Source organism: Tachysurus vachellii, chromosome 6 (genome assembly GCF_030014155.1).
Source record: "Tachysurus vachellii isolate PV-2020 chromosome 6, HZAU_Pvac_v1, whole genome shotgun sequence".
Taxonomy (NCBI): domain Eukaryota; kingdom Metazoa; phylum Chordata; class Actinopteri; order Siluriformes; family Bagridae; genus Tachysurus; species Tachysurus vachellii.
In genome coordinates this window covers 22,288,647-22,314,616 of record NC_083465.1, presented here as the reverse complement: position 1 = coordinate 22,314,616, position 25,970 = coordinate 22,288,647, and the positions used below count along the sequence as shown (strand labels likewise).

Genomic DNA, 25,970 nt, shown 5'->3' with positions numbered 1-25,970 from the left:
CAGAGTTGCTAAGTTTAAACAGGAAGGTTGTGTGTGTGTGTGTGAGTGTATGTGAGTGTGTGTGTGTGTGTGTGTGTGTGTGTGTGTGTGTGTGTGTGTGTGAGGGGGGGGGGGGGGAAGAGAGAGACACTGGTGACGGATTTTGCCTTTTATAGCGCGCACAAGTGGAGTGTAGTGTGAGTGAGAGCAAGGCGTCTCATGGATTGACACGTGTAGTTGTGCAGAAGAAATAACGCCGGGCAAATAGAATAAGGCAAAAAGTACACCTTTTAAACGTTCTTTTTTTTAATTCAGTTTGGTTTTACATTTCAACTGGAATTACTGTGACGTTCCCTTAGATCTATACACGGTCTATAAGTGATAGGTAAGTTTATACACATGCGACCTGTCTGTTGTGCGTTTTGTGCGGAAACAGAAATGGGATATTAAAAAATTTAAGGCTAGGATTAGATTATTATTATGCTTTCTTTTTATAATTATTATTATTGATTATTATTATTTATTATATAAACTACACACTACATCCATTGGTTAGAGGTCATATATTTTACCGACTTAGACATTACAACGAAATACAGCTATTGCTTATACCTTTTAAACTGTTTTCGAGACCCCCAAATCCCTGGAATTCGAAAGTGGTGTGAGATCTCGGTGTAGTTGCACATTTTGACTCTAATATAAACCTATCTAATATAGGTTATATTAGAAGGACAAGCAGTAAACCAGGGACGCGCGCGCAAAGCTCATTGAGGCACGTGGGGAGCATTGGATAGTCTGTCTGGTGTGATCACACACACTGCATCGCAATTTGCTATTAGAAGTATATGCGTCCGAGCTGAGTGACTCACCAGACTGTAAACATACACCGATCAGCCATGACATGAATACCATGATTAATGGTATGAGGTGTGAGGCAGCTCTGACCCATCAATTCATGAACTCCACAAGACCTCTAAAGGCGCACTGTGGTATCTGGCACAAAACATTTCCAGCAGCTCCTTTAGGTCCAGTATGTTACAAATTTGGGCATCCATTGGTCCAACACATCCCACAGATTCACGATCATTGATTATATTTTAATGTTTGCACACACCAGATTTCTAAAAGAATTATAAATTAATGTGTTTTGAATATATTGTGGACTTATTTTGCCAGAGAAAGTGACCAAAAGCATTCCATTTTCCAGAAGTGGTGAGGCCAAATTAGACATACTATTAATGTATTTGTAAACTGGCACTTTGTCCTTAACTGTAAAATTTACACCAGAGTATATTATAGTAATGCCACATAATAATGTCAGTTATAGACTACTTTATATTATACACTACTTTATATTATTTTATTTTTTTTGTAGAAAAAGACTGAGATACTTTTCTGAAATTACAAGAATAAAACATTATTTAATGGCATTAAGGTTCTCTCAATCTCAATTTCAACAAGCATTGTAATACCTTTATACAATTTAATAAAGTTGTACAGTATATCAGATATGTCAGTTTTATTTGTTCCAACATCAACATTGTATCATTGTATAATCATACATTAAGTATGTAACTTAGTGAGCCAGCATTAATGTATCCAATGTTAGAGATTTAAGCACTTATGTACGTTGCTCTGGATAAGGGCGTCTGCCAAATGCTGTAAATGTAAATCATTGATTTCCAAATAAATATATTTAAAAAATATACTCATGGAATACTGAAACTGATTGTTAAGTATTTGAATTTCTCACTTGTAATGCATTTGATGACCCTTGTCTGATGTTCTTTATATTTCAGGAGATGGCACCGTCTCTCTCACAAGCCTACAGAAGGCGCTGGTGGATGGCCTTGACGGCTATAATTGAGAATCTGCTATTCTCTGCTGTGTTGCTGGGCTGGGGCTCACTACTAATCATGCTCAAGTCTGAGGGTTTCTACTCACATTTGTGCATAGGTATACTATCTCAAAAACGATCACTTGTTTGCATATGAAGCCATGTGGAATTTTAGCACATATACACAAAACCACTCCTTTCTGATGTCTATACTGTTATGGCACTTGATAAGTAATAGATGTTAAGAACAGGGACAAGACCAGACTATTCAAAACTTTCAATGGGTTACTAACTTAAAGATAGTAAGTTTTTTTACGTAAGCCCAAATTTGAGAGACAGATTTCACTATAGAATTTCTAATAATGCCCTCTTTTTGATCTCATAGAAAATGAGACCAAGCATCATGTTAATGGAAGTTTGGAGGGGAGCAATGTGTGGCTGAGCTGTGTTGAGCAAGAAGAGATCCTAAATCTTGGCTTTACGATCGGCTCGTTCATCATCAGCGCAGCCACTCTGCCACTGGGAATCCTGATGGACAAGTATGGGCCACGCCCCCTGCGACTTCTAGGCAGGTAGAAGACTTATACAGTATTAACTACTTTCATAGAATGTGATCATATGAAGTCAGTTTACCATGCTAGTTAAATAACATCACCATCCAGATCCAACTTGTATAAAATCTATTAATTTTGACAGGCCAGATTAATTTCATTGGACTTATAAAAAATAGACATTCAATTTCATATCCTAAAATTTTACATACATTAGTTTTCTATGGCGAATATTGAAAAAATGCACGAAGGATTGTGTAATATTGAGCAAAAAGAACTACACTGACAGTGAGAAAAGTTGGTGTCAACGTAACGGAAATTAAAAATGACAGATTTCCTTCTATTGTTTGTACCCAGTTTGTACCATTATAGTCATACAGTATTAGAGACCACATAAGCAAGTACAGTAAGCTACCTCAGTCTGTGGAACATCCTGATACAGTTTGAAATTCTTTGGCTGTTTTTATGGGATATGTTGATGAGATGTGTACAATTTATTTTCTGCAGATTTCTTATGAATTTCAATCACCACACAAGAGTAACCATTTTCACTTTCTATTTGCTCCTAGTTTCTGTTTTGCCTTCTCGGTGATGTTGATTGCTGTGGCAGCGTATGATCCTTTAAGTGAGTATGTTGCAATGTTTATATATGCAAATTCTTATACAATGTGATGTTAATCACCTTTTCATCTCTTACATCTCAGTATTATCACCTCTCATCTTTATTGCTGTCTCCTTTAATGGCTTTGGAGGAATATGTCTGACCTTTACTTCATTAACGGTAGGACCATACAAACACACATGCTCACACATTCACACAAACATAAGATTAATAAGTAATAAAGCACACTACAATAATCATTAGTCCTATAACGTCTCTGGATCTGCCAGTAATCATTATCAATCTCATAACTGCTGGTTTAATTGTAGTTACTGAATAATATGCTTTAAGATTAGTAACAAAATAAGCTGAAATTTAATATGGTTTTCCATAGACTCCTCAAGCACATATTTGTTGATCAGTGCATAGCAGGTCTTAACTAACTGCAATACATTTTATTGCTAGAACTGATTTAAAAGGGATTCAAATCTGCCACAATTAAATGTTTAGTAATACAATCATTCAGTCATAAGAATAGCTACACTGGTTCTTATTCTTCTAGAATGAAGAGAGCAGAACATCATTGTGTATTTTGTAAAATGTGTGCTAGTTGTTGCCATGCCAGTAAATTTCGGAACATCCACATTGCTGTTACCTTGTGGGAATTGATTTTATTTTGTGAACGTGCAGGCTAAGTTGACTTATGCAAGAGCAAGCATTCGTGTGCATGTGCGGGTGTGTATTTCGGTTTGACGCCCTGTAGACGCACATGTTGTTACACTTCAAGGCCCTACATTTTGTCATGTCATTTATGGCCAATCAGATGGCAGGACTGTGCTCACGCCCTCACCACTGCCATGCCCATGTTCCATGTTCCCCCAAACTGTAAGGACAAACACTCTCTCTCTCTCTCTCTCTCTCTCTCTCTCTCTCTCTCGCTCTCTCTCTCTCTCTCACTCACTCACTCTCGTTCTCTCTCTTTCTCTCCAACTTTCAGTTACATTGTCCTATCCCTTTCTCTTCCTTCAACTTTTCCACTTCTTTTCCCATCATATGATCTCATTCCTTCCATTTCTCTGTTAATATTGATAACACTGTTTTGAAGATTATTGGGCATAGTGAAAAAGATTAATAATTAATAGGTGAACATACACTATATTGGTTAAGAGAACACAGAGACTACGTACGTCCGTTCTTACTCTTGCATATAATGGATAATGTTTATAGTTATCCTGCTTCCATACCAGACGTGTGCAATTCACTTTCATGGTCAAAATGAATATAAATACCCCAGAGAGAGATATGGAGATGCCAAAATAGAGTATGGAAAGAAAAGTGTGGGTTAAAAGAGAAAGAGAGTTAGAGAGACAAACAGATGCCTGACAGGTCCATGTTCCAAGTTGGATGAATCAGAGTCATGTAAGGGAAAAGAATTTCAACAGGGGTGTTCACGTGCTCATCTATATTTATCTGACACATATAAAAAATCTATTGAAAATGAAAGAAGAAGGAAGATTTAAATGGAATAAAGAATCACAAATGTAGAGGCTTTTCAGAGAGGAAACAATCTCACCCTTGTTTTGTGCATTTCTAGCATGACTAGCAAAATAGATTTGTAAAATTAAATTTGTAACAATTTGCATATTGTCTTTTATAATACTGTATTTTCCAGTTTAAACTATAAATGTTTCTAAATACTATAGAGGTTTGTTGTGTGACACATGCTGTTCATCGTGGCTTAGAGTTTAATGAGTTCATAGTCTATACTAAGTTTTAAACCTAAGGATGTTCTTTGCTTCCTTTTAAACTTTAACCTAACTCTAAAATGTCTGAGTGTAAAATCAAATCAGAAAAAAAAAACAGAAAACAGGTCAGTAGTTAAGCTTAAACAAGGAGCTTAAAGAAATACTCCAGCATTTTTCTAACAGCTTTTTTATTCACTGAATTTGTAGTGAAGTTGTAAACACAGCAAAGAAGAATTTCAATGTTTCCCTGTACTGACATAAGAATGGAAAGCTTATTCATTCATTCGTTTTTAGTAAACACTTCATCCTGAATAGGGGTGTGGTAAGTTTTGAGTCTGTCCTGGGAACAGAAGGCAGGAGATAGAAATACACTCTGGCTGGAACTGCAGCTTATCAGAGGGCACCTTATACACATATAGACACACATTCATTCATTGCCTAATGGGAATTATAGCAGATGTTGAACTCCATCAAATCAAAATAACCAAATACTGTTGCAATTCATTCATTCATTCATTCATTCATTCATTCATTCATTCATTCATCTTAAGAAACCACTTTATTCTGAATATAATGTGAATACTGAATGCATGCAGTGCTACAGTATTTGGTCTGGATGACCCATCCTGTGAACACTGGGTGTGAGGTCTGAATACACTCTGGATTGAATGTCAGTGCAATCACACAATTTAAATTTATCAATCCAGTGGTAACTTGGGACCTTGGATCTCTAAGGAAGAGCTGTGCCACCATGGAGTGTTCCTCCAAAGAATTAAGCTAAATGTAATTTCTGAAACATTTTTGAATTTTATATTGGTTTATATTAGTAATGTTTAGATACATGTCCTGCCACAAGAAAAAAACAGTTATATCTCTTACAAGAATCACTCCATTGCCTTAGACTTCCATTATAAGTGAGCTTTTGATAAACGTAAATTAAAATTGTTTTGAAACAAGTTGAATTGATTGTTTATGGTAACACACACAATGTGGTCCATATGTGGTAGATTGAGTTGAGAATTCCTTTAACGCCCAACTGCTCACTTGTATGGCTCACTTGTAAACCATGAACCAGATGAACTAAAGTAAATTAATGTTTCCGCAGCTCCCTAACATGTTTGGAAATGTCCGGTCCACCATTCTTTCGCTCATGATTGGCTCCTATGCTTCCTCTGCGGTTACCTTCCCAGGAGTCAAGGTAGGACACAAAGCCCAATCCTACACAATGTCAGACTTCTACAATGGACAAAATTTATTAAAAGTTAATCAAACATAATAAAGGCACTGCAACTTAATTAAGTCCATCTTTTGCAAGTAAACATTTTGCAGTTGGTTAACAGAATTAACCAAAGTACTTACCCATTATTTCCTTGCCTGCCAAATGAAGTGTGGACAGAAATCTAGAGAAAAGCTTTGAATACAGAAGGAAGAACTTAGTGTGAAATATTTTCTGGGCCTCCTCTGAACCCTGTTATTTTTATTGTTGGTAGCATAGTACTAGATTAATATAACACAACAGACTGAAAAGAGTGTTGTGGGTCCATGTGGAGGAGTTTATTTACAAAGCAGGCAGAAAAATCCAATTCACAATCCAAAGAGCGAGGGAAAATAGACAAGGTTCAGTACACAGATGACAAGGAAATTTCCTGAAAGTGTTTATTTGCTACTCGGAGTATGTTTGCTTCAAACAGTGAAAGTTAATCTTGCGGCCCCTTTCCAATGTGAATAATACATAACCCTAATAGATTACTTTTGTAAACGGTCTAAACACCAGCTGTCAAATTACTTGCGATGCACATGCAAAGTTTTATTGCAATGCTTTTTAAAAATTTAGCCAACAGAATCAAGTTCATGTAATTAATCAGTGATTATTTCAGCCTTGATTTAAGAGTGCATCATACTGTAATCTGTTTTGTTGAGAGTGAACTTAAATTATATATAACATCAAGTCTGAAGCACTTCAAGGTTACCACTGCAAGTCAATGAAGTGTATAGTAAAAGTCAATATTCAGGTGGGGGGGCACGGTGGCTTAGTGGTTAGCACGTTCGCCTCACACCTCCAGGGTTGGGGGTTCGATTCCTGCCTCCACCTTGTGTGTGTGGAGTTTGCATGTTCTCCCAGTGCCTCGAGGGTTTCCTACGGGTACTCCGGTTTCTTCCCCCGGTCCAAAGACATGCATGGTAGGTTGATTGGCATCTCTGGAAAATTGTCCCTAGTGTGTGATTGCGTGAGTGAATGAGTGTGTGTGTGTGCCCTGCGATGGGTTGGAATGGAACTCCGTCCAGGGTGTATCCTGCCCTGATGCCCTATGACGCCTGAGAAAGGCACAGGCTCCCCGTGACCCGAGGTAGTTCGGATAAGCGGTAGAAGATGAATGCATGAATGAATGAATATTCAGGTGATGTTGCCCTCTGGCAGCTGGACATCTTATTGCAGACATAAATGTTAGGTCTAGGCTTGGAACTGAATTTAGCTCTCGTCAACTGTACACAAACAGTGTGGTTTTGAAGTGTGTAGTCACAGCACTGGTGCAGGAAGTTAAGCTTTGACAGTCCCACTCAGGCACTTTTTTAATGCTGATGTTTGGTTCCTTTCTTTAGCTAATCTATGATCTAGGGGTTTCATTCCGCTTGATCTTCTGGGTGTGGTCAGGCTTGGCGTTCCTCGTCTTCATCAACTGCTTACTTAATTGGCCTGTGGAGCCTTTTCCTGCACCTGAGGCGATCAGCTACATGTCAGTATTCTATACAAATCTTTAACGTAAACAATTTTATGTATCTCTTTGTAAACACTGACACAAAAACAGAGAAAGCAAAATGACGACACACCTCTTTGTTAGAAAAAGGATATTTTATATGTTTTTACAAACTCAAGTGGTCTTAAACTCAGTGGATTCTACTGGGGTCCCTTTCTGTTAGGGAAACATTGTGTTATACAGTTCTACATAAAACAATAGGGGTTCTCTTACTGAAGAAGCCTTAAAGGTTCTAAATTTGAGTCAAGTTACAATTATAAAAAAGAAAATTTTGTACGTTTGTTGTAAGTTTGAAATTTAATGATAAAGAAGAGAAAATTAATCTCTCCAGTGCTCCTTTGCTTCATTTCATCCTTTTTGTTTCCCTCATTCAGTAAAAAAGTAAAGCTGAGTGGTGTAGCAATGGATCATAAGGTGACGGGAGATCGCTGCTACAGTCATATAACCACTGTAGGGCAGGGAATGACTAAAAAACAGGTTTTGGATGAGTATAAACAAAATAACGGAACAGCTGAAGAGAGCCAGGGTGAGAGTTACACATGCATACATGCAGTGCTTATATGTGTGCTTACAAATCTTTTAACACAAGGTATCTATGTGCTTTTAGGTTCCCAGCCATTTCGCCGCTCTGTGTTTTCTGCCATCTTCTTGTGGAGCTTGATCACCATGCCGATGACCCAGCTCCGTATCATATTTTATATGGGAGCCATGAATAAGATGCTGGAGTTCCTGGTTACATACGGTGACCCCAAAGGTGAGCATCTTATAGAGTCCTATTACATTATGTGACAAATTTATTAAATGAAATAATTATTCCCTTTTTTACCTCCTTCACCATCCTCACTCTGTAGGTAGACAGTGTGCTTATGAGTCCATTTCCTGTCAAATATCTAACTTTTTTTTCTTTACAAGTGAAGATGCTTTGCTGACATGGCCCTAATTGTGTATAATTGTATTTTCATATCAGTTACTTGGTTTGTGCTGATCAACAGCCATTTGCTCTGTTGTGTTGAAAATTATTTGGCTATTTTACATAGTAGTGGATTTTTTAATGAACTAACATGAACTAACTTACTTACACAATGACATAAACATTTTACAACAAACAGAGAAGAGAAATGAGAGATACATGTGACATTAATGGATGACAGAGTTTTGCATGTTTTATCCCATATGTATACCCTAGGAAACAGTTAGGAGGGTTAAAACCATAAAACATTTCCATGGGACATACGAAAAGTAAAAGCTTATGTAAAGTATTCTGTGGGGTGTCAATAATTTTGCAGGACAAAAAGCACTGGATAGCAGTGAATTTAGATTCTGTCTAAAATGATTCGTTTACTGATTCGGTTCAGTGGCCCTTTCTGTAACTTACATCATTACACAAATACGTGGCACCAGTGTGACTTTTTAGATATTATGAGAAAGTTATTTATATATATATATATATATATATATATATATATATATATATATTTTTTTTTTTTTTTACTCAATATATTTATTTAAGGTGGGCACGGTGGCTTAGTGGTTCGCACGTTCGCCTCACACCTCCAGGTTCGGGGTTCGATTCCCGCCTCCACCTTGTGTGTGTGGAGTTTGCATGTTCTCCCCGTGCCTCGGGGGTTTCCTCCAGGTACTCCAGTTTCCTCCCCTGGTCCAAAGACATGCATGGTAGGTTGATTGGCATCTCTGGAAAATTGTCCCTAGTGTGTGATTGCGTGAGTGAATGAGTGTGTGTGTGCCCTGTGATGGGTTGGCACTCCGTCCAGGGTGTATCCTGCCTTGATGCCCAATGACACCTGAGATAGGCACAGGCTCCCCGTGACCCGAGGTAGTTCGGATAAGCAGTAGAAGATGAATGAACGAATGAATATTTATTTAAAAACGCCAAGGTTTCAACAGTAAAGTTTTAATATTACAATTTATCAATATTGGCATGTGCAGTCTACAAAGTGAAGGTCTGGTGAAGGTAAGACATTTTAATCACTGCAGGCTAGTTTTGTGAGAATGGTCATGAATGAGGATATGAATGTAATTTAAAAAAAAATTATTACATATGTGTATAATAAAAAAATCAATCAAGTCCATTTTACTCAGTTATGTAGCGTATTAGTCTATAAACAACACAACAAAATAAACCTTGAACAAAATGTATTTATCAGCTGAGCCAACATCAGTGAGCTAGCAGATCCTCATTTGTTCACCTAGCTCAGTTGTTTCACATCTATAACAATTACTCATTCATTTTGTTCATGGACTGCAAAGTACCAGTTCATTTAACATTAGTAGGTTACCACTCTCATTCAGACTCAAAGTATGGAGTGTATTCATTCTATATATCCAAATAATGATATGCTCCTGAATAGCTGTCAAAGCTGTAAGGTGTTTTGCACTAGCGGGACTTAAGTGAAATATCTAAGTCAGTACATAGACAACGACAACAATTTGTTCACTTAAAAGATTTGTTTCTGAACAAAACACCACTAGGAACTACAGTAAAAAGTGTTCCAGTCCAGTGAGAGCACAGCCTCATACATACTACAAGACATGAAAGGTTGTGACGTCACTGAGGCTCAAAGACTAAATATTTCCAGCAAAACAGACAGCATTTGTTGCTGTATATGTGTTTACAAGCTTAACTATATTTCTCTCTTGCTCCAGCTCCTGAAGACTTGATGAAAAAGGCAGAAGAACAAGGTAATAAATCTATTCAATTATATAGTAATCATTTTTTTCTCAGACATTTTTACGTGGATGCATTTACTATGCCATAGAACCAGATGACATTTTCATTTCAAGGCTGTTGTAGTGCATCATATCTGATGTTTTGTGTATTTTTTCCTCAGTCAGCCTCTACTCATCTGTCTTCGGCACTATGCAGCTGCTGTGTCTCCTGACCTCTCCTCTTATTGGCTACATCATGGACTGGAAGATGAAAGAGTGTGAAGAGGACAGTAGCTCGGTGGATGGAGAGAAAAGGTGGCTGTAGAGAGTGAAAAAGACATCACTCTTTAGTTTCAATAGCTCAACTACTTGGCTCATTTTAATGAATTCCATCATGTATCAATAGTAATATATTAATATTTTTCCACAGGCCACCCAAGAGAGACGGGAAGATCCAGAAACTCACCAATGCAATCAGAGCTTTTATCTTCACCAACATCTTACTAGTGTTGTTTGGAATCACATGCCTGATAGACAACCTTCCTCTCCAGGTCGTACACACATTTACATACATACCTGTCTTCTCTTTGATGCATGAATATCAATCGATCGAAAAAAAATATCATTGTAAATACAAAATTTCTCTTTTTGCTGTTATAGTTGGTGACTTTTGTTCTTCATACTGTTGTAAGAGGTTTCGTTCACTCTTGCTGTGGAGGACTCTATGCTGCTGTGTAAGTCATGATATAAGAAGCTTCAGAATTACTGGCACCCATAAATCTATAAAATGGCACGTATTTAAGATCAATAGCATAAGTAAAACTTTCACCTCATGAAAGTTTAATATATTTTTTATTCATTCAAAACACCAGATTATTTATTGTATCTACCAATTTAAACACATTTTTTAATTAATTAATGAATTTATTTTTTATCTGCCCTTGTACACAATTTCTTTAAGAATATCTGTTTTACCAACCATGCTTTAGTTAATTTTTTTTAATATGTAACAAATGTTCTACACAACACTCTATAGTTATCTACTGATTTAAATGTGCTATATTTAAAGCAGGGGGCACGGTGGCTTAGTGGTTAGCACGTTCGCCTCACACCTCCAGGGTCGGAGTTCGATTCCGCCTTGTGTGTGTGGAGTTTGCATGTTCTCCCCGTGCCTCGGGGGTTTCCTCCGGGTACTCCGGTTTCCTCCCCCGGTCCAAAGACATGCATGGTAGGTTGATTGGCATCTCTGGAACCAATCTCTGGTACTCTGGAATTGTCCCTAGTGTGTGATTGCGTGCGTGAATGAATGAGTGTGTGTGTGTGCCCTGCGATGGGTTGGCACTCCGTCCAGGGTGTATCCTGCCTTGATGCCCGATGACGCCTGAGATAGGCACAGGCTCCCCGTGACCCGAGGTAGTTCGGATAAGCGGTAGAAGATGAATGAATGAATGAATATTTAAAGCAGTTTTCAAGGACAGTGTGATAGATTTGACAATTCCTGCTTTGTGTATGTAGTTCAAGGTGCTTAAATGTATAATGAAATATCAATAATTGTGCATGAGAACGTTCACTTTGCTTGTCATGGTTGTCAGGTTCCCATCTAACCACTTTGGCACTCTGACGGGTCTGCAGTCTCTACTGAGTGCCCTGTTTGCTCTCCTCCAGCAGCCATTGTTTGTCTACATGTTGGGTCCACTCAATGGAGACCCGTACTGGGTGAGACACACATACAATCAGAATACCAAAGACTCGTCATGCTATTTAATGTACAGTCATGAGGACACACAAAAAAGTGATTGAAATAATGAGCATAGATAAAGTAGCTAGTTGAATGAAAGACTGATGCATTAAATCCAGTGCTCCATCTTATCACAGCGTAACTAGGTTTGTATGCTGTGATGATTTGTGTGTAATTGTGTTTAGGATTTAAAAGTGCCACTCTATGAATCCGACTTTATGATCGTTTTACTTATGAAGCTCTATCTGTGTGAAGGAATATTAGATTATAGCATGTACAGTGTAAAAGGAAAGGATGTTTCCTCATTATTTCATTAAGCTAGCTGATTTATTAATTATAATATTAATAAAAATAATTGTATATTTATAATTATGGTTCTAGCTGCAAAGTAAAATTGTGATGATCATTTTAATTATTGTGCAAGCCCTACACGAGTCTTTACTGCGTCTGATCTGTGGCTTACTGTTATTCTCTCCGTCAACAGATCAACTTTGGGCTGCTTATTTTCTCAGTGGTTGGCTTCCTGTTGCCAGGATACCTGTTCTACCATCGCAGACATCTGATTAAACAGAAGAAGGTACGAGATCAAGCAGCAGCTGGCCAATCAGCAGTTGCTCCTAACCATTCAGCAAACGGCCCCGAAAACCTCTACAGTGATGAGAATGCTACAGACGAGGCTTAAGAAGGAACGATGTAGAAAACTCATTTGCGGCAACGCAGTCCTCCCTTTCTGAGCCACAAACATAAATGCAAAACTTTACACCATGGGCATTTTTAATGAGACATTCAGGGAAATTTCTATTCAGCAATATGTTCAGATTTAAAAAAGGGAGCAATTATAAAAAAAAAAAAAAAAAAAAAAAGAATCGCACAATTTGTAAATTTAAAAAAGGGAGCAATTGCAGAAAAAATGCATGATTTGTAAATTGCATTTATGCAGTTTATGGACTTTTAGGTCTTGTGACTGAACCAGCAAGGTTTTTTTTTAATAACATCATTTATCAAGCTGTATATGAACGAAGGTATTTGTAAACCATTCAGGGGAAGTTGCACAAAATCTTGTATTAATGGAAAAATAATTGTTTTTGGAAAAACACTTGTATTCTATACAAGTATTTTTTTACACATAAATAGAGTCATTAAAGTGAACAGGAACGTTCATATCGCATAATAATTGTGCAGAATTTATATACAGTCGATGCTGTCATGCTTAAAAGCTTATTTAAGTTACACATATTGATGTAATGGGGGCACGGTGGCTTAGTGGTTAGCACGTTCGCCTCACATCTCCAGGGTCGGGGTTCGATTCCCGCCTCCACCTTGTGTGTGTGGAGTTTGCATGTTCTCCCCGTGCCTCTGGGGGTTTCCTACGGGTACTCCAGTTTCCTCCCCCGGTCCAAAGACAAGCATGATAGGTTGATTGGCATCACCGGAAAATTGTCCCTAGTGAATGAATGAATGAATGAGTGTGTGTGCGTGTGTGTGCGTGCGTGCGTGTGCGTGCCCTGCGAGGGGTTGGCACTCCGTCCAGGGTGTATCCTGCCTTGATGCCAAATGACGCCTGAGATAGGCACAGGCTCCCCGTGGCCCGAGGTAGTTCAGATAAGCGGTAGAAGATGAATGAATGAATATTGATGTAATGAAAACTTTTGCAGAACACAAAGTTAAGTTTTATGAATGAGCAAATTTAGAAAAAAATCCATAAAACTAAAGTACATAAGCATAAAAAGAAATGGCATTTAATAAGAGGAGGAAGAGCGTGACTCGGACTCTGTCTCTGTATGTTGTAGCTGTGGCAGTGCAGTAGCTAAGCTGCACTATTGCTGGATTTATAGCCACACAGTGCTTAGAGGACACTTTTTGAACATTTAGCTGTCATTTTGTCATTTTCAGCTCTCTACATCACTAAACATAAATCTTCTGTGTTATGAATGTGCTTAGTTGTTTACTGTAGTGTATGAAGAAACCGTTTAATGAAACTGTCTCTGAAATTGTCCTACAAATGTAGCCTACAAAAACTTCTACAGTCTACACTTAAATTATTGACTAAAGAATTTAATGCACTTTACAATGAAACATCACATTACACAGACTGGCTGCTTTCATCAAAAGCTACCTAAAGTTAGAGCTCAGTTAAACCATTACATCTAATGTTTAGTCTGTTGGTACTGCATGTGTCTGTTTAGAGCTGGTTTTAATATAATGTTCTCTCAGTTACTGCAGTTTATAGAATGAGTAGATGATAATACGTACACTCACTTATTACACTAAATGTAGTTTAGCATGCATTTGTGTTTGGAAATCAGTGCCTCTATTTCTTGTCATGAGGTCATGGTTTTTATCCCCAGCACTGTCATGCCCAGGTCCTTGAGTAAGACATTAATCCAAAACAACTGTTGTATCCTTTCTCAACTGTGACTTGGGATGAAATCCTAAGCCAAGTGAGCGAATGTATATTAATGTATGGCTGCCAAATCTTTTTCTAACTGCACTTTGAGCTTGTACAGTTTCATTTTGCACTTCAGGTGTATGAAAGCATTTTCATGTCAGAGTTGTAGACCTATAGTCAGTCTACTGTACATGCAGAATTGTGGACTCTTATGATCATGAATTGTGGAATGTTATGAATTTGGTCAACTAGTCCTGTTTATTGACATGCTGTAAATCACTAGGAATGAATTTGTGGACTTCTGTTTTAAAGTTTGATGAGTTGCACTTCTGCTATAAGGGATTTATTTGCCTGTGAACTCGCTTTTTATGTATTAATCGTTCTCATATTATGTTTCTATCTATCTACAGTATCTATCTATCTATCTATCTATCTATCTATCTATCTATCTATCTATCTATCTATCTATTCTAGGATATATCTTTTTTTCTTGACAATGCCTAATATTATTGTAGCTGAACAATGTAGGTTAACATCCCAGGGCTGCCAGAGAATTTATATTTTTTATAGGACTCTGCTTCCTTTATAAATAACTTTGGATAAAAGAAGTCAATGCACTGTATTTTAGCTACTGGGTTATTATTTGATAGCCTATTGATGGTTTCTACTAAAATTATATATTTTATTCTGTAATCAGAAATGCCTTCTATAATCTGAAGCATCATTAAAATAATTATTTATTTTTTTTTTTTTGCTATTTCTTACAAACTCTGGCTATAAATGAAATTATTACTGCCTTGGTGCTCATTTTGCTTTGTATTTTCTTAAATATTTACTTTTTTTGTAAATATTTTATGAATTATGAATATATGAATATTTTAGTGGGAAAAAAATAAAGTGAAATATGAATCACAAGGAAATAAAAAAAAATTGCAAAGTGTTTTACTGACTTAATGAAAGATGTTCACATTGTCAGTGTCCATGACATTTTTTTCCTTATTAACTTATTATTGCATAAATAAACATACAGTGGCTAACTGGTGTAAAACATACAGTTTGTTGCAATATGGTTTGTAGTCTCATCTGAAGCGTATATAAAAGTAACATACACGAGTAAAAAAAATAATAATAATAAAGACCTGGACTGCTCTTTCGTTTTTTGCAATCTCTCACACACACTTAAAATAACCACTTTTCTTGATGGTCTTGTAATGCTATTTACAGGGAATTGTCTGTGCATTTCTTGTCCTGTGTGCTTCTATCTCAGACTGCTGCTGCTGGGTTGAGAGCTGGTCATGCCGGGGTGATCAGGACTATGACGGTTCTGAGAACGATGAGCAAACAGCAAAACATTATCCTATTAATCACACTAGATGTAAAGCTGTAATTCTTGGATATGGTCTGCTGCTACCATATCTCCACTTATAGTATAGTGTGGCTGAATCCTCAAATCTGATTGGTCAGAATGTGTGCGTGTTTTTTCTGTACTTCTGACTGCAATATGAATGTTAGCATTAATGCTAATGTTACTTTTCAAAACCTAAAAAAACTTGTGCTTTTTATCCATTCAGAGTTACACATATGATTGTAGAATGTCAGGGTAACAAATTAGTCCCTGTTATAACTTGTTACAGTTCCCATGAGCAATCATTCCATCTCCAGCCGCTCTTTTCTTTCACTCACTCTAGATGTTACAAAGCTGAAGATGGACTTTCAGTGTCACATGTTACAAAGAGCAGACACATGATAAATGTTAAAGAACCTTCTCCTTACAGAAAGATTCGCCATATCAATGACCGTAATGATTTTCTTTGGTAAAAAGCATGTTTTGTAAATCGGTTTATTATGAGTCATAATAACCAACCAACAAACACATCGCTGTGCACCCTGTTAATACACTCTGTGCTCTGCAGCTGATCTATCAGAGCTGATGTTACAGAAGACTCATCAACAACTTTGGACCAATCAGCTTCAAGAATTCAACAGCACTGTGGAATAATTAGGTTTATCAGCTTAATATATTAACACTTTTTACGGTTGTCCTCTTTCTGAATGTAAGTTCCTGAATGATCTAATTAATTATCCACACACAGAATATGATGATTTACAAACCTTCTTTTTCTTCTTATCCTTCTTCTTTTTCTTTCTATCAGGATCATCATCCTTCTTCTTCTTCTTTTTCTTGTGGTCAGAGTCTGACGGGGTTTCTGTTTAACAGAGCACCAGAAAATAGCTCAGGCAAAATGGAAGCGTCTGAACTAAAGTCAACATTCTGCGCGTATAAAAAAGAAAAAATGGCTAACTGAATTTACTTTATTAAAACGAATCCTTAAGTTAATGCTAGAGCGGAGTAAAAACAAACACAGTTAGTTTACTTTAACACTATGTGACTTGAACATGCTCAGTCAGTAATTCAACCTAGTAATTAAAAACTTGTTTAAGTTTAGTATAAACAATGAAATCATGTAAGATTTTTTTCTAAACCATTTTTGATATTATTACATGATCAAATAATTTTTTTATTCTTTTTTTTCATCTGACTGACCACATATTCGTATTTTTCAGAGCAGTGACAGAATGAAGTGATAGTGAGAGACTCAGTACCTGGGGGTAAAGGGTCCTGAGGTCGATGGTGTCTGTGTTTATGTTTGCTCTTCTTCTTTGGAGGCTGAATGTGCATCAGTCTGTACTGCTCAGGGAGCTTGAGGATGTCAAGGCAGTGTGGAGAAAAAGAAATATCATAATGCTTGTTAATGCTCATGATTATATTTGACATGAAGAAAAAGATCAGGATAATCAGAATACTGATACAGAGCTCTAATACAGAACTATATTATATCCTAGCAAGAATAACTTAATTACAGATAATCAAATCAGACTGGCCAGAAGGTGGTGATTAATTTTCTTTGTGTAAGTGTAAGCTGTAAAAAAAAAAAAAAAAGATCAAGTCTACATTAATACACCTGTCTGAATATGTTAAATAGGGAAAAATATATCATTTAAATATAATGACTGATGTTCAGACTGACAGCTTTAGTACTTTGTGAAATTAAATAAACTAATGAACTAAATAGCTGAAATAGAATTGTGTCCATTGGTAGAGCCTAAATAAGAGCATGTAAAAATATTGTGCGTGGCAAAAATGTTGCCAGATTGACATAAAACAAAAACTCCACCGCACTTACAGGGCCAGTGTGCAGTCGGAACCCAGTGAGCATGGTTCCAGTTAAGGGACTAAAGGAGTTGTTGCATACTGGTGGCTTCTCAATAAGTGAGCGCAAAGAACTTCCATCTTGAAGACCTGGTGTGTCTATCATACCTAGGAAAAAGAAGCAGAAACCTTTCACCTCCAAAAATCAAGCCAACCTTCCCCAATCAATTTATATATGGAAGATGTATGATGATGAGGATGATTACCAAGATGCACCTGAGTCACCCAGTGATTTCAGGTTAATCTGAAATGTACTTACCAGGTAGTTCAGGGAGAAAGTTGCTGAGCTTCTCTTTTACTTTCTTGCCACAAAACTTGTTGTATGCGTGTTCCAGATTGTAGTGTGTAATTAAGTTGGTGTTTCCAGTCAGCTCATTTTCCGCTAAGTGAAGAAAAAACAAAAGAGTAAAACAGGGTGAAAACAAAAATCCACACATTTACAGCAGCAACAAATCTGGTTTGCGTTTAGCTCTGGTGTTGTGTGGGTTCACTCCAGGTTCTCTGGTTTCCTCCCATCTTTCAACAACATGTCAGTAGATATACTGGCTACCATAAATTCCCCTAGTTGTGAATGAACGTGTGTGCACTTCTCTATGGTGTTCTGCATCGTTCTTGCATCCTATCCAGGGTGTATTCCCACCTCATTCCTAGTTTTCCTGGTTGAGGATCCAACTGTTGATAAAGTGGTTACTAAAGATGAACGAATGAATAAGTATTTAAGTTTAGTGGTTGCCTGCTGCCTGTGTCAATAAGTTTCTCCATTTTTTCTTGCCTCAATACAAGAGGATCTCTCTTCCCACTATCACAGACATTTAAACAATAAGCTTAATCTGCAAAACCAGCATTGTGGATGACCCCATGCACCCCTTACACAAACTCTACACACCCTCCTGCCATCTGACAAAAGATAACAAAGCATTTAGGCCCTCATATAACAGATTTTTCCCTGAAATCATCAGACTCCTCAAAAGGCCAGCAACTGGACTGACACTATTTCACAGCCTTTCCAAATTTTTGCTTGAATTGCAGCTAAAAAGCATAAACAAAATATGGTATTGACCACCTGAAATTTTGTTGCTTACTAGTAGGTTATATTTACATGTACAACATTTATTATATTATAATATCCTTTTGCATTTTATTATAATGTGGGATGGGGGGCACGGTGGCTTAGTGGTTAGCACGTTCGCCTCACACCTCCAGGGTCGGGGTTCGATTCCCACCTCCACCTTGTGTGTGTGGAGTTTGCATGTTCTCCCCATGCCTCGGGGGTTTCCTCCGGGTACTCCGGTTTCCTCCCCCGGTCCAAAGACATGCATGGTAGGTTGATTGGCATCTCTGGAAAATTGTCCCGATTGTGTGAGTGAATGAGAGTGTGTGTGTGTGCCCTGCGATGGGTTGGCACTCCGTCCAGGGTGTATCCTGCCTTGATGCCCGATGACGCCTGAGATAGGCACAGGCTCCCCGTGACCCGAGGTAGTGCGGATAAGCGGTAGAAGATGAATGAATGAATGAATGAATAATGTGGGATGTGGTAGTTTAGTCATAAAGGGGTTTGACCACTGATCGGAAGGTCATAAGTTCGAATCCCAGGTCCACCAAGCTGCCACTGCTGGGCCTCTCAGCAACACAGCAAGATCCTTAACACTCAATTGCTTAGTTGTATAAAATGAGATCAAAATTAAGTAACTTTGGATAAGAGTGTCTGCCAAATAGCATACATGTAAATGTAATTCTGCACAAGAACTGCATACTGGTTGGCAAGGCACTGTCCATCACTGTGTCTGTAGTCATGCTTTAGTAATTCTGTTCTATCCTGTGCTGTTTGTACACATACACCATGTAGTCACCTGCTTAGTCTTTGTTTTGTGTAGTAATGCAGGGCTTATTTAGTGTATTATGTTGCACCATAGTCTTGAATAAATGCTGTAGCTTAGTGTTTAAGGTGTTGGCCTAACGATCAGAAGGTCATTTGTTCGAACCCCGGATCCACCAAGCTGCCACTGCTGGGCCCCTGAACAAGGCCCTTAATCCTCAATTGCTTGGTTGTATAACTTGTCATACTTTAGTAATTGTGTGCTGTTTGTACACATACACCATGTAGTCATCTGCTGGTCTTAACTTTGTGTAGTCATGTAGGGCTTATTTAGTGCTTTATGTTGCATCTGTGTACTTTCCTATCTGTATTTTACTATCTGTATAGTGGGATGTGGTAGCCTAGTGGTTAAGGTGTTGAACTGCTGAGCAGAAGGTTATGGGTTCGAATCCCAGGTCTGACCAAGGCCCTTAACCCTCAATATAGTATAAACTGTAAGTCACTCTGGATAAACGTGTTAAGATACGAAGTTACTCACTTGGCAGTTCTCGCACCAGGTAAAAGGGTTCGTTCATAGCTGAGGGTTTTCGGAGTGGAGGTCCCTCATCTACATGCTGGTGAGGGACCGTCATGTGCACCGGGTTCTGAGGCACCGGAAGCGGTTTCCCGGAACCGAACCCCATCACAGAAGGTCCAGAAGATCCCTGAGCTTCAGTTGGTCCGTAAAGCGATGAAAATATTTCTGTCATGTTGTGAAGAACGCGTTTAAACAAGATGAACTATTTACCTGCTTCTCAAATCCAAGTGACTTTCGGTTCTGAGCGTGTTTACTGTGTGTTTACTGTGTTTGTACCGTAATGTGTCTAATATTGTGATCCGTATATTTTATTACAATTCAATATACTTTAGGATGCATTTGATTTGAAGGTAGCGACAGCTACATGCATCATATTATTGATATCCGCATTGTTACAGCGGACATTTTACGTCTCGCTAATTAAAAGTTTAAAAACGAAAAAAAAAAAAAGAAAATCGGTGAAAATTGTCTAATATTTACGGTAGTAAAAAAACACAGCGTCTTCCTGTGTCACCATCTATAACCGAGTCTCAAATGCCCTCGCGGTCAGTATTTAGGTGCACTTTTATTGCCGTTCACGTACACTAAGAACCACTACACCCTAAGAAGAACACTAGAATTAGAACTAGAACACTATTTAGAACACGCAGGAAGAGGCGTGGCCTATGTTTTCTCGTTCCGTCCTAAGTGACCTCTGTCCCTTTAACAACGTCTTTAAGGTTTTCGCAGACGTAAAGTCCTCAGCGGTTACCCTTCGTCCTCCTCGTGCAGCACAGAAAATGGCGCTGTTGACTCCTCTGTTCGCGTTTCTCTATCATTTACCGCAGGTTTATAAATGGCTTTTGAGGCCGTATTACGTGGCGTCGTTGTTCATGTCGCTCGCTTTCCTGATGATCCGCAAGACTCCGGGAATCTGCGAACATCTCTCCACACAGAGGGAGGACGGAAACCCCTGCGACTTCGACTGGGTTTGTGTGACGTTTCTACAAACAAAATATATGTTTTCAGGCAAAATGGCAACACAGCATCAATGAAAAGTCCTTGATGCTACTGCACGCGCTGAGTGAAACTGATGGTGATGTTGATGAAGATATGAAGAAGATGATGATGATGATGATGAAGATATGAAGATGTTGATGATATGAAGATGTTGATGAAGATATGAAGATGTTGATGAAGATATGAAGATGTTGATGAAGATATGAAGCTTATGACGAAGATATGAAGCTTATGACGAAGATATGAAGATGTTGACGGTGATATGAAGATGATGAAGATGTGAAGATGATATGATGATGATGAAGATAAAATGATGATGATGATGATTATGAATATAACATATTATAGAGAGAATGGGGCTGGGTGTGAACGAGCACAGAATAATTAACAACCCTAAAGAGGCAATGAGAATACCTGTATAAGAGTAATGCTTATTCGAGTTATTGATCCCTTAGACACAGATTTCTGTACCTTAACATCACATGCAGGTTTTATAACAGGTGCACTAGCTTAATTCATTAGTTTAATGAGCACTTTTTTATTTGTTTTCCCAGAGAGAGGTGGAGATCCTGATGTTTCTCAGCGCTATAGTCATGATGAAAAACAGAAGGGCAAGTAAGTGTTCCGTTCCCTGCTTACATATAAACACTTTCAACCAAATAACAACAAAGTCCAACTGCAGCCGTTAAAGCAGGTGGTCCTGAATAGCAGCTGTGTTTACTGTGTACACTTTAGTCTCTAAGGAGTTGTGCTTCAAGGACCCTTGAGCTTGTTGAGTGGGTTATTGTGCATGCATAACTGTTACCAGAATAATGTTACACAATCCAACACAGAAACATATAGACCAACTTCAATCAGTAATGCATTTAGCAGTTGACACTGTTTTTGTGTAATGTCTTGTATTTTTTGTCCTGTACTGTTTGCACCAGGTTGCACATTTGCACTTTATGTATCTAGGAATAACTTACTAAGTCCTTAGCTCTGTCTTTGTTCTATGTAGCACCCTGATCCTGGAGAAACGTCGTCTCATTTCACTGTGTACTGCAACAGCACTGTGTACTGCAAAAGCGTCTTGACTTGAATTGGGAAGTTGATAGCAATGTTCTGAGGAGTTTCAGTAAAATAACCAAAATTAAATTTGAATTTTCCTAACCACCAGGTATGCTCGTAAATGTATACGTTCAAATTTATATCATCAGAATCAGATTTATTGGCCAAGTGTATTGACACACAAGGAATTTGGTTCCAGCAGTTTGTGACTCTCAAAGGTACAGACATAAATAACACTATAATATACAAGCTTATAATATATTATAGGTATAATATAATATAATATTCAGCTTCAGGAGGTCGCCGGCTCGATTCCCCCGCGTGCGCATCTTGAAGCATTTGATCATGGGCAGTGAAGTTTATGGGGAAACCTTAAATGTCCTCATCTGTTCTATGTACCAATGACCTCTATGAATGTGTGTTTTCTTATTGCATACTTACCGGTTTGGCTTGTTCTCTTTCCTCCTGTGGTGCAGTAACGGTTGAGCAACATGTTGGGAACATCATCCTCTTCTGTAAAGTGGCCAATGTGATCCTGTTCTTCAGACTGGACATTCGCATGGGACTGCTCTACCTGACCCTGTGCATCGGTCAGTACACAACTTGCACACTTTGGGGTGGGGGGTGGGGGCAGTTCACACTGAATATTTTTTTTTCTACTCCACAAAATGAACATTTTCAGTTCACACCAACATGTCACTCACATTCAACACAGCACAACCTCATGCTCTCTTAGCTGCAGCAGCACATTATTAGACTCTGGAGTAGAAACCTGTAGTTTCGCAGACACTACATTATGGTCATCTTATAACACTACTTTTATGTTTTAGCTTTTTATTTACATGAATTAGTTGACATTTGTATCTAGATTAAATACGTTATCCTTGACCTTGAACATACTGTGTGTTAATTCTTGTTTTTCAGTGTTCCTCATGACCTGCAAGCCTCCTCTGTACATGGGCCCCGAGTACATCAAGTACTTCAGTGATAAGACCATAGACGTGAGAACTATTTTAGCTTCAGTTACAGTACACTTTAGACTTTAGTCAGGAGGACATTTGCTTCCAAAGCTGTTATTCACAACACTGATTAATAGACACGTATTTACATGTGAATTTCAGTCTTTAGCTCTGTGTGATTATATATACATATACACATACATACATATCCTCTTGTGGTCTTCAGGAGGAATTGGAAAGAGACAACCGTGTGACCTGGATTGTGGAGTTTTTCGCTAACTGGTCTTCTGAGTGTCAGTCATTTGCATCCGTCTATGCTGATCTGTCATTGAAGTAAGACGCAACAGAAATCATACATTGACGTGGTGCTGCACATCATACCAAATGCATCTTAACGAATCTTGTTTACCTGCATTATTATGTAAAAATATTCTAACTACAGTCCTTCTACCAACAGGTACAACTGTCCTGGGCTGAAGTTTGGAAAAGTGGACGTGGGCCGCTACGGCGACGTTTCAAAGAAGTAAGCAACGCTTGCTATGTCTTGTCTTGCTAAGTTATGCTTTTGCATTTTCTTATAGGAGATGCTTCAAATAGACAGTCAGTATTCTTTTTTTTTTATTTTTTTTATTCGTCTTCATCATCATCATCATCATCATCATAGGTACAAGGTGAGCACATCTCCTCTCTCCAAGCAGCTGCCATCTCTGGTGCTCTTCCAGAATGGAAAAGAAGTTATGAGACGCCCCCAAGTGGACAAGAAAGGACGAGCAGTGTCTTGGAGCTTCACTGAGGTGAGGGATGGACATATGTGAGCTCATCATCCTTACACTTATTTACAAGTGTAATGTATTGAATGAAAAGGATGAACAAGTGGGGAGAAAAATTTAGAAAAATTAAAAATCTTTTCCACTAAAATGCAGTACAAAGCTTATGTCTTGTCCAGAGCTATTTTCTTTTTAGAGTATTAAAGTATTTATTTAAAAAAAAAAAAAAAAAGAGAGAAAAGAAAATAATAACTAGAGAGCTTACTGTGCCAAATTCACACTCAAGTATGTTTATCATGAATTAATAACACAAGGTACTACACAGTACATGGCTTGGCAGGTTAAATAAAGCCTGATTACTCAAAGTACATGATGTTATTTAAATAGATAAAGTGTAGCACACTCACCATGTTTCTGAACACTCCTCATTTTCAGGAGAACATCATCAGAGAGTTTAATTTAAATGAGCTGTATCAGCAATCCAAGAAACTGAATAAGACAAAAGGAGAGAAGAATGAGAAGGCCAGCGAGTCACAGTTCCCCCCGGTGCCTGAGGAGGAGGAACCTGAAGCAGAGGTTGCAGAGAACGAGACGGAGAGCAAGAAGGACAAATAAGACTAGGAGAGAACACTGGGGCATGACTGTAGGACTGATGGGTTTATGCGCACACACACAAACACAACAGTGTGCATTTTCCAGAGTTGTGTGGGAACAACATTATTATTATTTTTTACCCATAATCAAAACTCAAACTTATACCTACAAGAATGGAATTGAAAAGTACTGAATAATGCTGTTTAAGAACCCTTAGCCAGCCACAGCCATCATTTCAGGGTTAAATGAGTTTGTACCGACTTGCCTGCTGTTAAGTGTTGTTTATTTTAACCAAATGTACTATTTCATGCCTCCTACCTCTAATGAGCTAATGATCGTGCTTGATTAATTTATAATTTATAGGTAGATGCTTTTGTATAATTACTGACTACTGATGGAATTCTAATCTTTATTTCTTTTTTGTTAACTCCTTTTCATTCCTGTTATCTGTTAGACGTTTAGAAATTTTGGTTATGTATTTGTGTGATTGTTTTGGCACTCGTTTGTAAAACAAAGGTTCAGTTTCATGACATTTCAATCATGTTTCTCTGAAGGGGGCGCTGTGTTACAACAGCTCTGTGTTAAGGATGACCAAAGCATCAAATGGTGTGTGGTGATATTTTTGAAGCCTTGATGCTCTGCTACAGACTTCTTTTATTCTAGTATCCATTTACTGCAGCTGTACAGTCTTAAATATTTTTACTAATCTAGCTCCATATTCCCATCTCTGGTTTACTAACTTGTGAAAAGTGGAAGCTTGTGGGCTGTGTTGGCATTTTTGCAAAAACATACCCGTTACTGTTCTCTGCTTTCTTTGGGGTCATCGTGCAGTCAGTGGACTAGCATACCCACGCTTATATGGGACATAAATCAAGTTACACTACCCACAGAAAGAACTGTATGCTGCATGCTCCCTAGTGAATGACCGATGACTTTATTCCAAACCACAATTACTGTATAGTGTTTAACTCGAATGCAGACATGTGACTGATTGTGTGCTGTGAGAGGTTTGGATGAATGTAGACATTCCAATAAAAAAAAAAAACACCACAAAGTTTAGTCCTCCTTCATAGTTTCACTTTGTGTCCTAAAGACTAGTATGTTTAAAGTGGTGCTCATTTTATACAGTATTTCTTACTATGCTCCACACAAAAGTCTGGACTGAAATGCCTGTACTAATAAATGCAGCTATTCTAAACTCGTCTGTTCACAGCTGCAGAACTTTCATGACTTTGAGAGTCACAAAGAGCTGGAACCAAATTCCTTGTGTGTGTCAACACACTTGGCCAATAAACCTGTTTCTGATTCTTATGATCCAAACGTTACTGCAGAAAAATATATATTGTATAATGGGAATTTTAATGAACTATTTTGAAGAAATATGGATAACCACACTGACAAGTATCCCTGGTTTGTTCAGGTAAATAAAAGAAGGCAGTTTATCTGAAATAAAAAAAAAACAGTTTAATTTAATGGAGTAAAAAAAGTCAAAACATGAGATGAGAAACTTCCCAATATGAGAACAAGCTGAACTATATGCAAACAGTGCTGACAGGGATGACAGACACAAAAAGTCTAATCCTTCCTGTTAATAATTTGTTTAAATTCAGATATACTGATCTATACCTTACACAGGGCAGACCCTGTTTGGATTCATTTCAAAATGTGCTGGTACAATGTAAATTATATCAATGATACAATCAACCACTGGTTCTTCAGATATCACCCTCGTGT

At 37.9% G+C, this 25,970-nt stretch overlaps 3 protein-coding genes across 3 annotated transcripts; 2 read left to right on the top strand and 1 right to left on the bottom strand.

Moving 5' to 3' along the window:
- Nucleotides 1-180: 180 nt before the first annotated feature.
- slc43a1b (solute carrier family 43 member 1b) lies at nt 181-12,850 on the top strand. Its single transcript, XM_060872949.1, has 15 exons — nt 181-364; nt 1,779-1,935; nt 2,202-2,388; nt 2,937-2,992; nt 3,072-3,148; nt 5,819-5,911; nt 7,315-7,448; nt 7,844-7,995; nt 8,077-8,223; nt 10,134-10,169; nt 10,319-10,451; nt 10,567-10,687; nt 10,797-10,870; nt 11,729-11,852; nt 12,359-12,850. Exons 2-15 carry the CDS (start codon nt 1,782-1,784, stop codon nt 12,554-12,556), a joined length of 1,686 nt encoding a protein of 561 aa, XP_060728932.1. The 5' UTR covers nt 181-364; nt 1,779-1,781; the 3' UTR covers nt 12,557-12,850.
- A 2,339-nt stretch (nt 12,851-15,189) lies between these two features.
- On the bottom strand, nt 15,190-20,139 carry med19b (mediator complex subunit 19b). Its single transcript, XM_060872973.1, has 6 exons — nt 19,829-20,139; nt 17,734-17,856; nt 17,449-17,582; nt 16,868-16,964; nt 16,376-16,470; nt 15,190-15,587 (listed from the first exon to the last, which is right to left on the bottom strand). Exons 1-6 carry the CDS (start codon nt 20,037-20,039, stop codon nt 15,522-15,524), a joined length of 726 nt encoding a protein of 241 aa, XP_060728956.1. The 5' UTR covers nt 20,040-20,139; the 3' UTR covers nt 15,190-15,521.
- A 350-nt stretch (nt 20,140-20,489) lies between these two features.
- On the top strand, nt 20,490-25,300 carry tmx2b (thioredoxin-related transmembrane protein 2b). Its single transcript, XM_060872967.1, has 8 exons — nt 20,490-20,835; nt 21,421-21,481; nt 22,393-22,506; nt 22,841-22,917; nt 23,102-23,208; nt 23,333-23,398; nt 23,540-23,669; nt 24,078-25,300. The coding sequence occupies exons 1-8, from the start codon at nt 20,533-20,535 to the stop codon at nt 24,255-24,257; spliced, it is 1,038 nt and encodes a 345-aa protein (XP_060728950.1). The 5' UTR covers nt 20,490-20,532; the 3' UTR covers nt 24,258-25,300.
- Nucleotides 25,301-25,970: the final 670 nt, after the last annotated feature.

Excerpts from the sequence above, each read along its gene's own strand:
- med19b (XM_060872973.1), bottom strand. The coding sequence starts at position 20,039 with ATGACAGAAATATTTTCATCGCTTTACGGACCAACTGAAGCTCAGGGA. Across the intron at positions 17,583-17,733 it reads CTTTCTCCCTGAACTACCTG|GTATGATAGACACACCAGGT; the intron begins GTAAGTACATTT and ends TCTTTTTCCTAG. Across the intron at positions 16,471-16,867 it reads TCAGGACCCTTTACCCCCAG|AAACCCCGTCAGACTCTGAC; the intron begins GTACTGAGTCTC and ends TCTGTTAAACAG.
- slc43a1b (XM_060872949.1), top strand. The coding sequence starts at position 1,782 with ATGGCACCGTCTCTCTCACAAGCCTACAGAAGGCGCTGGTGGATGGCC. Across the intron at positions 2,993-3,071 it reads GGCAGCGTATGATCCTTTAA|TATTATCACCTCTCATCTTT; the intron begins GTGAGTATGTTG and ends CTTACATCTCAG. Across the intron at positions 10,170-10,318 it reads GAAAAAGGCAGAAGAACAAG|TCAGCCTCTACTCATCTGTC; the intron begins GTAATAAATCTA and ends TTTTTTCCTCAG.
- tmx2b (XM_060872967.1), top strand. The coding sequence starts at position 20,533 with ATGTTTTCTCGTTCCGTCCTAAGTGACCTCTGTCCCTTTAACAACGTC. Across the intron at positions 23,399-23,539 it reads TACGGCGACGTTTCAAAGAA|GTACAAGGTGAGCACATCTC; the intron begins GTAAGCAACGCT and ends TCATCATCATAG. Across the intron at positions 23,670-24,077 it reads TGTCTTGGAGCTTCACTGAG|GAGAACATCATCAGAGAGTT; the intron begins GTGAGGGATGGA and ends CCTCATTTTCAG.